At 28.3% G+C, this 14,492-nt stretch overlaps 1 protein-coding gene across 4 annotated transcripts in view; it reads right to left on the bottom strand.

Moving 5' to 3' along the window:
• Window positions 1–9,102: 9,102 nt before the first annotated feature.
• Window positions 9,103–14,492, bottom strand: part of LOC107439236 (protein phosphatase 1 regulatory subunit 16A) — an 88,297-nt gene continuing 82,907 nt past the window's right edge. For all 4 annotated transcript variants that reach the window (XM_016051756.5, XM_016051757.5, XM_043046235.3 and 1 more), the window contains one exon: window positions 9,103–11,625. In XM_016051756.5, coding sequence (XP_015907242.1) covers window positions 11,011–11,625 — 615 coding nt within the window. In that variant the 3' untranslated portion in view covers window positions 9,103–11,010. The remainder of the gene's footprint in view (window positions 11,626–14,492) is intronic.

Here is a 14,492-nt window from a genome sequence, read left to right as displayed (position 1 = left end):
AATTTAAAGAAAGCTTTTAGTGGTAAGGGGCTTTCCTCAAATTATATTTTGATCAATCAATCAGATTTATTAAAAATGGCTTAGACATTACATAGAATCTTTCCCGATTAAATTATTTCATGTGTTTTATTTCCTAATATCATCTCATTTTGTTCCGTATCATCATTTCAGGGCATTATGATTTGTAATTAAAGTTCGTTATATAATAAAAAATAAAATTTACTATGTATAATAAATTTATTATATATAATAGTTATATATAACAGTTGTATATAACAATTTTATAAATGATGGAAAACCCCTTAGCAGAAAAGAAAAGAGAAAAAGTACGAAAACTATTTTAAATATTTTTAAAAACTTATGACATTTTCAAGATGTTCAAATAGGTTGTTCTTTATTTTATTAAATATGATTAAAAAAATGAAAAAATTATGAAAACATTTTTATTTAAATGTTTGCCGCGGAAGCGCAGTATGAAATAATTCCTTTAAACACTTATATGTTGCGTAATTTTTAATTAATCTTTTTCAAATTTTAAAATGATATTTTTATAATTCATTAAAAAATTTTCAAAAAACGATTTTTCAATTTCATTGAATATTTCTATAGTTATAGTAAGAAAATGCAAGTCAAAATAATTAGTTTTAAAAAAATGCCCATATCTCCATGAGTATTTAAGATAAGTTTACGAAATTGTTCGGTTATTATATTCAGTTATGGAATATAACAACCAAATTTAATTAGAAGATTATTATCGATATATTTTTAACATAGTAGGCTTAAAAATTTTTTTTGTTTCTAATTTATTGTCGATCCCTGAAATTTTCAAAAGCTTTAATTTTTATAGACATGTAGGGGAGAGTCGGGTACCCCCGCCCACAGTCAATTTCATATGTATAGAATATTTTTTCAAGTCAATGGGCCATCGGGCATTATTAAAAAAAGATTATTTTCAAAGTTTCAATTAATTATGCAGCTCTTAACATGGTAAGCAATAGTTTTGAAAATATGTTGAATACGGTAGTCATGAAATTAAGAAAAATTGGTTTAATGTTTCGATTAAACTTCATTTTAATACTAAAAAAATAATTTTATCTTACATACAGCATTAAAGTATGTAGTCTTAAGTTTAATTTGTACGAAGAAAGAAGTTTATGTGTGAAAAATTGTTCGAGTCATTACAAATTTACAAAAAAATTGGATTTCGGGTAGCCCCGCTCACATGAATGTCGGGTATCACAGCCCAATTTTATTTCGTCGATAAATGTACGGTTGCAAAGATTATTATTTTATTGCTTCAAATTTGAATGTTATATGCATTTTTAACAACAAATATTGTTGTTATTAAATTATAGAATTCACTAAAAGTATGTTAATATGTAATAAATAAAACAATTTTGTGATAAAAATGATAAATAAGGTTTATCTATTGTCAATATATACAGTCAAAAAACATAATTTTTGTAACTGGGCGGAGCGACCCGATACATTTTGAAAAGAGCTAAAAAAAATGTTTTTTTAAATTTCCATTTTTTTAAGTTAAACTATTCCTTTTTTGGTTTATTCTTATTGCATTATTTAATTAGATGGTAAAACAATAGAGACATACAAAAATATTGATTATTACTCAGTATTATACAGAAATATAAGCAATACTCCTTAAGTGGGCGGGGCTACCCGACTCTCTCCTATAGGAAATCGCATGATATAAACACTTCTGAAATTTTTTAATTTTTTCTCTAAGTATTTCTTGAGAAATATGAAAAAAATTTAAGAAGTATAGAAGTATTTTCATTATTTTGTACTTACCCCCGTATAACACTGATGATAATATATACTTACTTAAATATTTTACTTATTGTTTGCTGTATTGATTAATCATTATGCTTTTTTTCTTTCAAAAATAAGGTATACAGGGGAAGCTTTTAGTCATTAGACTGATCAAACCCTTTTTTAAAATTTTTGCACATAATTATACGTTTAATTTCTCTTAAGATAAAAATAGTTTTTAATGCATTTTTATTATTTTGTTTAATAAGTATCGAGTAAATTATAACTTTTTTATACCAATACGTATATCATTTTAAACTATCTAATTTAAAATGACACAAATACAAACTTTGAAAGAAATCGGTAAAATGGTTTCTCAAAAATAAATTTAAAAATGAGAACTTTTTAAAAATTTATAACTCAGAAGCTATTCAGCCGATTTCGCACAAATTTTGTATTTTTGTCATTTGAAATGGCTTAAAAATTGCTATAACTTATAATTTAATATTTTTCGACCCTTATTAAAAAAGTGATAAAAATAATAAAAAAACTATTAACATTTTTGCTTTCGTTGGCTTAAACCTATAAGTGTATGCAAAAATTTTTCGAATAATTTAAAATATTTTTGAGGTATGGGAAACGCATAAAAAGTGAAATTAGCAATAAGGGATCGAAACTGCCGAAGCTATTGGCACCATATTTTCCAGATTGCTGTTTCTTCCTCTATTTATAGATAGTTAAAAATTCAAATCCGTTTAAAAAAGGTAGATTTATTCAGAGAAAGTACGCTTCGTAGCTTAATTAATAATTAACCCTGATTGATCAGCATTTTTGAGATCACTCGTTTAAACCATTAGTACATATTTTGTGAAAGACAGACCATTACAAAAAATTAAAAGTTATTATTTCATTGTTTAGAAATTTGAATGTGCTTCACATCTCGATATTGACTTGACCCAGTATAGAGGGAATTTTTAACCTAAGGGAATTGATATACTTATAAATTCCTTTTCAGCAAAGTCTAAAGAAATGTTACAGGCACTAATTTTGTATAACGAAATATCTAATATTTACCTGCTAGTGAAATACAAATCTAGAAAATTCCTATAAAAACGAAACTTTGAGCTGGGTTAAGAATTTGCTGACACGACTGCTGGATTATAATATAACCCTTTAAAGTTTTAGATCATTTTTTATTAAAAGTGCAAAACTTTTAATGGCTTTCTATTAGTGGTTTAATATAATTAAGGATTTCAACCATCAATAGGTAATATTTTCCATCATAAGGTGTGGGAATTTTGTTGACCCATGAAAATCAAACATCTCCTGATGGTCAACCATCATAATATTAAAGCAGCATTTCCAACATGCAATGATTGTAGTTTGCTGGAAAACCGAAACCCATGAGCATTTTATAAAAATTGGTGGAAACTGATGACCATCATATATTGTTGGACCATCAAAAATCGAACTGAAATCATCATAAACCATCAAAATATTTAGATGGGACCATCACGTATTTCGACTTGGGTAAACGGATGTATGGCCGAATGATTAAGACATCTGAGTCATGACTGCGAGATTGATACTGATAAATACTTTTTAAATCGCATTTCTTGATATTTAAAAATGAGTTATAGATTTTTTTTTAAAATTATTTTATGTGTATTTACATGAAGAAAAAAAAAAGTAAATATTTCTCTGGAAAATACAACAAATTTATTTTGAAACATCAATTAAACTTAACTTTTTTTAATGACTGTAAAACCTATTTCTTGAAGAAAAACGCAAGCAAAATAATAGTAATTTAAGTTGAATAATAATAATAAAGATATTATATGAATTTAAAATACAGGAAATACTTTTTTATTAGAAAGATTTTAATGTATATTAATTTTCTGCAATGAGAACAAAAATCTTTATTTTTATCAAAAAATAAATGAATAATTAAAGGGAAATTTTTAGTGAAGTAAAACTAGAGAAAGTTAAAGAATTCTTTTACAAAAATTTTGAAATAGGATTATTTTATTTTATTTCAGTTCGAATTACGATTTTAAAGAAAACTTATTTTTTAAAAATTATTAATTTTTTAAAAACTCCTATTTTATTAACACAGGAGTATTCAGCGTCTTACACTTTGAGACACTCTATAAGTTTAACGTTTTTTTAAAGAAAAGAATCTATTTTTATAAAATAAAATAAAAACCGAAAAGAACATAAGATCTTAATTATATTTAATTTTACAAACCTAAGATTGTATCCTCATTTTTACTTAATACAAACATCTTAGTAGTATAATGAACGGTATTAATGATTTTTTTCCCGAAATATATACTATGAATATTATACAAAAACAACACTATTTAAACAATTCTATTTATAACAATTCTAAAAAGTGAACTTTTTTTCTTCATGACTTTTCTTGTTAAGTATTTTTTTAAGCCTGGAATATTAGTAAATATCTTCTACCTAAACTTTTCAGAAAGGAAACTCTAATTTTTGACCGATTCAGCAATGCTTGAGATATATTTCGTCAAATTTCAGAATTATTTCTTAACGAAATCACGAGATTTGTAAATAAACTGGAACTCTCTAATGTATGACGAAAATGTTTACTCTACCCGAAGCCTCATCGTAGTGCATTGTGGGAGATTAGAATGACAAATCTAGGATGAAATTTGAACGATTGAAAATAAAGTTGCGAAATAAACCGACCGGGACGTATGGTGGACATGGAGTTGAGCTCGTACCAGGAAGATCCGGGGTTTAAATCTCACTTTAGGCATGGGTATAACATATCTCTCTGTTATATTTGCCTTTCCTGTGTTTTAAAGGTGACCCAGCTATATGGAGCTCTCGATAAAGTAATTATTAGAAGATCAAATATATTAGGCACACCCGTTATTATTATTTTCTGAGATAATAAAAGAAGAAATATTTCATTACCATTGACGTAATTCGTTTCTTTACAGACGTAACAAAGGTTATTTCGTCACTTTGACAAAAAGTTCGTTCGGAGCATATACCAGAAAACGGTTTGGTCAAGAAAAAAAAAGAAAAAAAGGGGGGAAAGTTTCAATAAATTTGCGTATATTTATTTTTGACAGTTTAATGTCATCTTTAGCATCCCATCTTTTCCTGCATTTTTTGTCGCAGCATCAGAAAAGAAAGATCTTAGGAGGTATCAATTTTAAAAGAATTAGAGAGATCGAGAATTGCGTTACTTAATACAAAAGTATAATGCAAATTAGGAAAACATTCAATATCTTCAACATTTAATGCATCATCCCGAAATTTCAATTTTAAGAGAGTGTCGTCATTTTTTCTCGGTACCTTGGAAATAATTATGCTTGTTTCTCGCAGCGATGTGTCGAGCTCACTCAGACACAATTTTCAACATCCAATAATGTTTGAGATAATGGAGGTGCATGTTCATATATGAAAATTCTTATTTCATCTTTTAATTCGCAAAATCTTGCAATCACTTTTCTATGAGATAACCAACAGACTTACGTATGACACACATAGACATAATACAACCTGGAGACACTACATAAATGTGTCACTTTGGGTTGAAACCGGATAGTATTATAGTTTTAGCTGTTAGTCCAGTGATTCTCAACCACTGTGCAGCGGCACTTTTGTGTGCCGCTAAATTCTTAAAATGTGCCGCCAAATATTAGAAATGATACAATAAAAATTATAATGCTTTTTTTTAATTATGAGTAAAGTTTAAATTAAAGAAAAGTGCATATATATAGGGGAGAGTCGGGTAGCCCCGCCCACTGTCAATTTCATATGTATAGAATATTTTTTCAAGTCAAAGGGCCATCGGACATTAATTGTTATATTACAAAAAGATTGTTTTCAAAGTTTCAAGTATTTATGCAGCTGGAAACATGGTAAACAATAGTTTTGAAAATATGTTGAATACAGTAGTCATGAACTTAAGAAAAATTGGTTGAATGTTTCGATTAAACTTCATTTTAATACTAAAAAAATATTTTTTTTCTATACTTACAGCATTAAAGTATGTAGTCTTAAGTTTAATTTTCACAAAGAAAGAAGTTTGTATGTAAAAAATTGCTCGAGTAATTACAAATTTACAAAAAAATTGGATTTCGGGTAGCCCCGCTCACATGAATGTCGGGTATCACCGCCCAATTTTATTTCGTCGATAAATGTACGGTTTCAAAGATTATTATTTTATTGCTTCAAATTTGAATGTTATATGCATTTTTAACAACAAATATATGTTTTAATATTATATGAAACATAAATTTATAAATTTAAAAATGAAAAATTAAATATTTTTAAAATGTAATTGATGTATCCAAATTAAATTTAATATCAAGAAATCATAAATATTATGATAAGCTATTTGCTTACTTATTTATTTTCACTTATTTGTGAACGAATCAATCTACAGAAGCATTTGAATGCAATCAAAATACAAAGTGAATTTGTAATTTTATAAGAAGTATTTTATACTAAGTTTATAAGAAGAGATCAACCAAATAAGTTTATATTGAAAAACAACTATTGTTATTAATTATTGTTACTTAAATTAAATTATTTTCGTTAAATATTTAATATAAACATATATTAATATTATAATATATTAATATAGATTAATAATGATAAAAAGTATGACATTTGTTTTTATTAAATGATAGAATTCACTAAAAGTATATAAATATGTAATGAATAAAATAATTTTGTGATAAAAATGATAAATGAGGTTTATCTATTGTCAATACATTGGTCATTCTCATTTACACCTGAAAAATAGCCGAAAAACACAATTTTTGTAACTGGGCGGGGCTACCCGACACATTTTGAAAAGAGCTGAAAAACATGTTTTTTTAAATTTCTATTTTTTTAAGTTTAACTATTCTTTTTTTGGTTTATTCTTTTTGCATTATTTAATTAGATGATAAAACAATAGAAACATACAAAAATGTTGATTATTACTCAGTATTATACAGAAATATAAGCAATACTCCTTAAGTGAGCGGGGCTACCCGACTCTCCCCTATATAAATACTTTTTATTATTTTTCCACGCTTTAACCGCGTGAAAATCTTTGTCGACGATTGTCTTGTCTCTGATAATAAGAGGGTTGTCTTAAAATAAGATGGTTGTTTAAATTGTATGTGACGCACAAATTTAAAAAATGTTGTAAGAGCTAATCACTAAAGTAAGCTATGCAATTAATAAACAAATTAACGAAGGATAACTAAGAAAACAAAGATATAAAAAACAAATTAACAAAGAATAACTAACAAAAATTAAGCTAACAATTAATAATTAGCAAAAAAAACTAGTTAACAAGAAATCACAAAAAATAACAGTTAATGTAAAAAAAACTAACAGTTAATAACTATAGAAAACAAGCTAACAGTTAATAACTAGCAAAAAAAATAAATAACTGTTACTAACTAATAAAAAATGGGTCGAAAGAAATAATTAATCCCTTAATAAATGTGCTTTTGTAGTACACATTATTTTATTTCACATTCGAAATTATTATCGCAAACTATTTAACACAGTGTAAAATAGGTAATTAAACAACTTTTAATCTAATTTTTTTCATTGTGTGCCGTCAAATTTCGAAATCGTTAAAAGTGTGCCGCAACAACAAAAAAAAGGCTAAGAATGTTAATCACTCTCACCTTTCAATGTTTTCCTACATTTATAATTAATAAAATAGAAATAAAACTTTTTTGTCCGCTTCAGCTTGATACTGTGCGGTCTGCAGTTGTATGCTATAAACTGACCGTAGATGAGAACACTAACGGGTCGAGAATTACTATTTCAAAACATAATATTCTTACCATCTGTAGTCAAAAATCTTTCCATATGCCTTCCTAAAAATTCCATAAAATATCTAAATTGTAATCAAATTCAAAGTCCTCAATGTACTTAAAATCGAATTTATGAGTACACCTGTCACTACAACGAAATCCAGGATAATAATTCAAGAATAATTTTACGTTCTTATATCATGCCTAAAAACGATATTATATTGTTTGAATTTCTCTTTGGCAATACTTTTAAAGTAATTAAGAAATCGATGATAATTATAAATTCATGAATCATTATGAATGCAGCGATAAAAATAATACAACCTCCTCATACCACACTTAAAATCGATTTTATATTATTTATTGCATTTTAACTATCTTTTTTAAAGTGAATCGGAAATCCATGATTATTTTCACATAAAAATACCACCCTTTATTAGATTAATAATTTCAATTCCAGGAATAATAATAATGTTTTTATCATTCAATGCATATATAGATGAACAAGTGACACTCTTAGTACCAACATAGCGAGGAGAACTTCTAATGGATTTAGAAAGTCACCTAATTAACTATAATTAGAATAAATATTGCGGAGAATTATCATAATACAGTAATGTAATGCAGGGCATATTGTTTCATCAGCTAACTTAAGTTTGAATAAAAAAGAGAAAATTTCCTGATTTGTTAAATAGGAAGGAGATAGTCAAAAATAAATTTCAATTCAAAAGTTGGGAAAAACAACTTAAGTTTCAATGTAAATATCGCAAATTTTACTAATTGTGTTTTTAAAAAAAATTACCTTTAAATAGTAAAAAATACTTAGATATGTAAAAAACGAGTTATTTTAAAATAATTTTCTCTGTTGATTTATCTGTAATATGTGGAAAATATGTGGTTAGTGAGATTTTCATTTTGCACAGAGCTCAAAATACTTTTATAGGAAATGGATATAATGGCCTGCTTACTCAAAAAAATGCACACAACTCAAAATTCCTATTTAAAAAAAAGATTTATAATTTAAAATGCATGTTTTAAAAAATGGAAACTAATGCATGTTTAAGAAAAATGACTACAGCAGTCTATTCGAGGTTTCAAACTAATATGAACACTATTGTTTTTGTAATATTTAAAAAAAAATTCGATGATCATTTTAAGTGAACGTTCCATTGCTGTTAAATTTCCGAAAAAAAATTGCCGATAGCAAACACTGCCTGAAATGCACATTTCAGGCAGTATTGGCTTTCTAAAATACATAATTTGAGTCATGTCCATTTTCTTAAAAAACGTATTTTATGTTTTGCCCGTTTTCCAAAACGCACATTTGGCCACCGTCCATTAAAAGAAGGACGCTTTTTAAAAATAAAATACACATTTCAAGCAAATGGCCTCAATAAAAACGAGACATTTTAAAACACATTTTGAGCTACGTATATGTTTTTAAAGCACGCAAACTCTCCAAAATTAAAAGTTTATTGACCCTACATTGTATTTGGGTGCATATTGTGAATTTATAAGCCACTTCTTTAAATAAAATATTTAATAACAAATCCTTACAACGACTGATTATGCATTATAACAACATTTCAATTTGTATTATACAACATTGCAGCGAATGAATTTCAATACTACCGGTAAATATTCTAGGTTAATAAATATAAAAGAAGGGATTTCTTCAATTTTTCACCATGATTTACAAAAAAGTTTTGATAGAAAAATCTGACCAAGTGAAATGAAAATAATTGAAAAATAAGCTCTAAGATTCGTTCTTCAGTATATTGTTTCAGTAAATGTATGATTAACAGAGCAAACGAACTTTACGAAACACTTTAACACTTTACGAAAAAAAAAAGACAGATACAAAGCTGGTAGTAAGAACATTTAATTGTTAACAGTTGTTTTAGGAGAAATTCCTGACTAACACTTTGATTTCTTTATAAAAACATACATATTTACTAACAAGTCAGAGTATACTATAACTGTTAAGAAAGCAATAATAGTGACTGATTTTTTTTTACTTCTCCTGAATTAAAAATAAAAAAATAAAGCGTTTTTACTACCAGTTGTTTTATACCTTTTCCGGGTAATAAACAAGCCTACTTTCATTGGGTTTCAAAGCTGCTAAAATTTAACAAAAAATTGTTCTTTCATAATCGTCCTCTTTCTTTAAAAACTTAGTAAAGAAAATGAAGTCACAAAAATATTTTCATCAAGAGCTTTCACATTATTTAAGCAAAAAAAAAAATCAAAATCGGCCCTTCTCAGCAATGGAATAGTTGTCTTTTTTTTTTCTCCAATATAGCAAACGGAATTAAATCAAGACTTATAAAATTAGAATATTCTATTAAGACACACATGGAATTGGTACATAATTAATAAAATGACATTCGTGTATGTTTAACATTATTCTTCTGATAACAAAAATAGACCAATTTCGTACTAATATAGCATAGAACAATATTTAACATGATTCTCAGCAAAGAAAAAAAAATTGACAACTTTTTTATGAATGTAGTATAAAATGATATTTAACTTCATTCTCATCGGAAAAATAGACCAATTTTGTTACTAAAGTAGTAATAAAACACTTTGTAGCATTATTCTAAGCGAAAAAAAGCCAATTTTGCTATTAGTGTTGCATAGAATATAAATTTTGTACAAATTAAAGAAATATCTGATATGAAATCCAACTAGTAGATAATGGACGAATTGATATTTATATGAGCTATTCTTAACAATAAAATTCATAGTTCTTGTTCATAAGAATAAATATATTACGTATACGAAATGAATTGTAGAATACTATCGAACATGGAATATAATTGTTGAAATATTAGCAGTTTTTGTCCCAATTTCAACTTTGTTTAAATTTAATTTGTTACATGTAAAATTATGCTTCTCGTTAAATACAACAAATTGTTGGAAAGCTACGAATAAATTTACATTCCTAAATAAGATTCTATTATTTATGCTTGTCACCTTCATCTCATGGAACTATTAGTTGTCCATCGAACTATTAGTGGCATATGAAAGGGGAAATGTCCACTAAATAGTTATTTTATAGGAGATTCTTGTTAAGCTGGCAAACAACTTGCCAGTTATACACTTAATTGTAGCTTAGAGACCGTTCCCGCTGCATACGATTCAAGTCATCATCAAGAGAAATGGAGAAACTGATTGGCGAGTTTTTAGCAAGAGAATAGATTTCATCAATCTGTTTCTCATTGGCCCTCGCCAGTGATCGGATGAGCGTGAATCGCATGCAGTGAGAATGACCCGATATCTACCACATATGAATGGATGATATGTCGTCAAATCTATCTATTTAGTTCAACTTTAACCTCATCAAATAAATTGGTATAAAATGATAACATGTGATCAGAAAGAGAACAACAAAAGATAATATTATGGCAAGACAAATGCACGGTATTGTTCACATCACCAAACAGCAACCTTGTTTGGGTACTTCACCACCCACTACCTCAGAGGGATCACTACAGAATCGCCGCAAGGATATTGTGGGCGACGGTGGCCTGTCGTACACATAGGTTGTGCTGAAAGTGTGTCCATGTCCATTCTTCTTGCCCATCTTTTCCGCTATCTCCTGCTGAGAAGGGGTCAGCATTAAACTGCTCCTGGTACGCATGTCCGATCTGTGCTTCTTGAGGTCTGCCAAAGTGCCATGGTTTGGTGGGTAGGGAGGGTTTGTGTTAACAGTCACGTGAATTTCGACTTTTACGGACTCCGGCTGACCATGCTGGATGACAGGGGTCGAGATGGTTTGATCACAAGAATCGTCGTGTTTCGCGAACTCATTGTTCATGCTTTCGTTCAGATTGTTCAGATATTGAGTGTGCATTTCCACATCGTCTTCGTTTTGATCATAATGCGTTGCGAGTTCGTCGTCTGCGGAGTCTCGATTGTTTTTGTGCATTCCGAATGGAATGGTTTCTTTGCAGGGGATGTCTTGGATGGTGGAATCAACAACACCGGGGGAGAGAATTTGTTTTTCCGTTGTCCTCATGTCTTGCTGTAGTTTTTCTTCCTCCTGAAAATTTCAAAAATAGAAAAAATAACAATTTTAAGTCATAATTTAAAACAAAACTATTTCTTTCTAGATAAATTAGGAATATATATTAAATCATAATAAAAGTTCACAAAAATCGTAAATGGATTGATCTAATAATTGTAATATAAAAAGTTCTTAAAATGAATGTTGACTATTCACGGTACCTATTTCTTACATACAGACTGCTCCGACATTTAGCTCGTTTATATTTTGGCAGCATTAAAGGATAAAAATTTTATAAATGGTTTTTTTTATTCTCTCACACTAAAAGGATAAAAAATGAGGATTGTGCTAGAAGTTACACTGTACCCAGCGGTAGACTGACTGTTTTAAATTTCATCAACAAAGGAGGATATAGAAATTAAACAAACTGTATGCTTATTGTTTCAGTTGCAAAAATTGTATGCAGATTAAGTTTTAGAATTTAATTACAAAACTTATCAACAGATGGTGGTGTACGCTATACAGAGTTTGTTTGAAAAGAATATGAATGGCATAGGACTATAAGATAATCTGTGATATTCCGGTAGCACATGGCGTTCAATAGAATGCATGGTACCTAATTATCTGGTATAACAGTCTCCTTTCACGTTTCAAGGATTAGATTGATAGTTCTGGTCATAGATGGCTTGTACCGCCATCTATTGGCAACTTTTTTAACAGATTTCCAATTTTTTTTTTTTTGTATAAAACTCTTACAATTTAACCATATCGTTTGTTTCATTCTTCTATCATTCTTGGATGACGAGATTCAAATAAGTAAGTCCGTTGCAGGACACGGTATTTATAGAGGGTTCCATAATAAACGATCTTAATATTTAGTTTTAGATGAAAAAAAAGCGAATAGGTCAGTAGTCACAAATCAATATTCAAGTGAGAGTATGTTATATAGACAGGGATGTGTCCAGACATTTTGTGAAAGGTCCGTTTTTCGTGAAATTGTGAAATAATTACTCCCATTCTTTCAACCAGGGTCCGCTTTTATGAATTTGTGCAATAGGGTCCATTATTGCAACAAAAAAAAAAAAATACTTTTTCAAGGAGTTTTTAAATTGTAAAGACATACAATTTTCCTCGTCGACCTTACAAATTTGAAGCCATGCATACAGTAGTCGTAGTTAAATATCATGAAATGAATTAATTAAATATAAGGATGATGAAAAATGCTATAACTCTTGAAAATTGTAAGGGCGTTCGCCTATCGAGCGCAAAACTATTACTGAAATCGAAATCATAAAATTGAAATCGTAAATAGATCTGGCTATTCAAAGAAGTTAATTACATTCAACATTCTTTTTCCAATGGCAAGAACCAATAACTGCATATTTTTAAAACAAAAAATAAACAAACTTAATATATCTTTGTGTAAAGTAAACTAATCAACACTTCAAAAATCTGAAATAAAAATATCCTTGCACAAAACACATTGACAAACCAAAAATTGAATGGTCATCATAGTTATGGAAGCAAAAGGCAAAATTAAGATTCAGAATTTCTACAGACATTTGAAGAAGAAAAATTGATGTTAATTTGTTAATCGAAGCAACAACAAAAAATATAGAAATTTCTGATGATAATAATGAAGAAAATATGCTTTTGTTACAATTTGTGTTAAGTGCCTAGAACAATAGGTTTGATGTTTATGCACCCGAACTTAACAAAAACCAATTAGAGCAAACATTTGAGGAAGGCCTCGAAACTTTTAAAATAATGAGGAACATTTTTAGATTGATACGAATTCTTAGAAAATGAAAAGAAATCTGTAACAATAAATGACTTGTTTTGCTTTGAGAAGAAAGAAAACCAAGATTTCAAAATATTTTTGATAAATAAATATATTTATTTATCATTCTTTTGCATCGTAAATATATTTGTAGGCTCATAGGGTTTGTTTCATTTTTCCAGCACTTCAAACCTTCATTGTCAATCCTTGATTTTAAACATTTGTTTAAATTAATTACATAGAGTGGTGGAGGAAATCATTGTGAATCAAAAGTAAAATTGTTTATCAATAAGTTTAATATCTCTTCAAATGGTAAAAAAAAAACCTCTGTGATTTATAAAAGAAGTTGGCACACATGATTTAAATAGTAAAAATAACTATTTAAATAATTGTGAAATAATGTACCTACATAGTTGAAAAATTCACAATTGCTAATACTACCACTTTTTGAAGTTATACTTCTTATGCGACTTCCAACAAGGTTGCGTTAAACGTTTAACGCTACATTTATATTGGCCGGGAAATCACGTGGTAGGATCCAGTTTTCCCTCATTCATTTCCATATTGTTTTGGTTCTCACGAGCATAAAAGTAATAAAAGTATTGTTTTTCTATAAATATTTTTTTTATTTTGTTTTGATACACATATAATTTAATAGGGTAGTATTTTTTATTTTCAAATTTAGTGGATAACAATTGTAAAAAATGAGTGAAAACAATCCCACGAACAATGCGACGGATTTATAAGGTTATGTCAAGGTACGTCTCTTGTGAATATCAATTGATTGTTAGGTTTTCTCTTCTGAAATTACATTATGACGCATTCACATACATTATTAATACAAATACATTTTCCAGGGATGAGGCAACCACAAGCACTTCCACTGGTTCAAGAGGTCCAGGAGGGAAAAATGCACAATATTACCGTTATTACAGAGCACGGAAGCGAGCGGAGCAGGAAAAAGAGTCGTTGAATAGAACTAGTGATTCTTCTACGACTGTTGATTCTTCTACAATTAACGTCGCGGGTTCGCGAAGTTTAACTTCCTCCGCTCGGAGGGACTCCACGCACTATTTTTTTTTTACTAAGTATAATTTATTCTAATCAGTTTCAAAGTTTTTTT

The sequence above is a fragment of the Parasteatoda tepidariorum genome, chromosome 4 (assembly GCF_982258835.1).
Source record: "Parasteatoda tepidariorum strain Cologne lab strain chromosome 4, Ptep-v5.0, whole genome shotgun sequence".
In the NCBI taxonomy this organism is placed as follows: Eukaryota; Metazoa; Arthropoda; class Arachnida; order Araneae; family Theridiidae; genus Parasteatoda; species Parasteatoda tepidariorum.
This window is presented reverse-complemented; position numbering and strand designations above follow the sequence as displayed.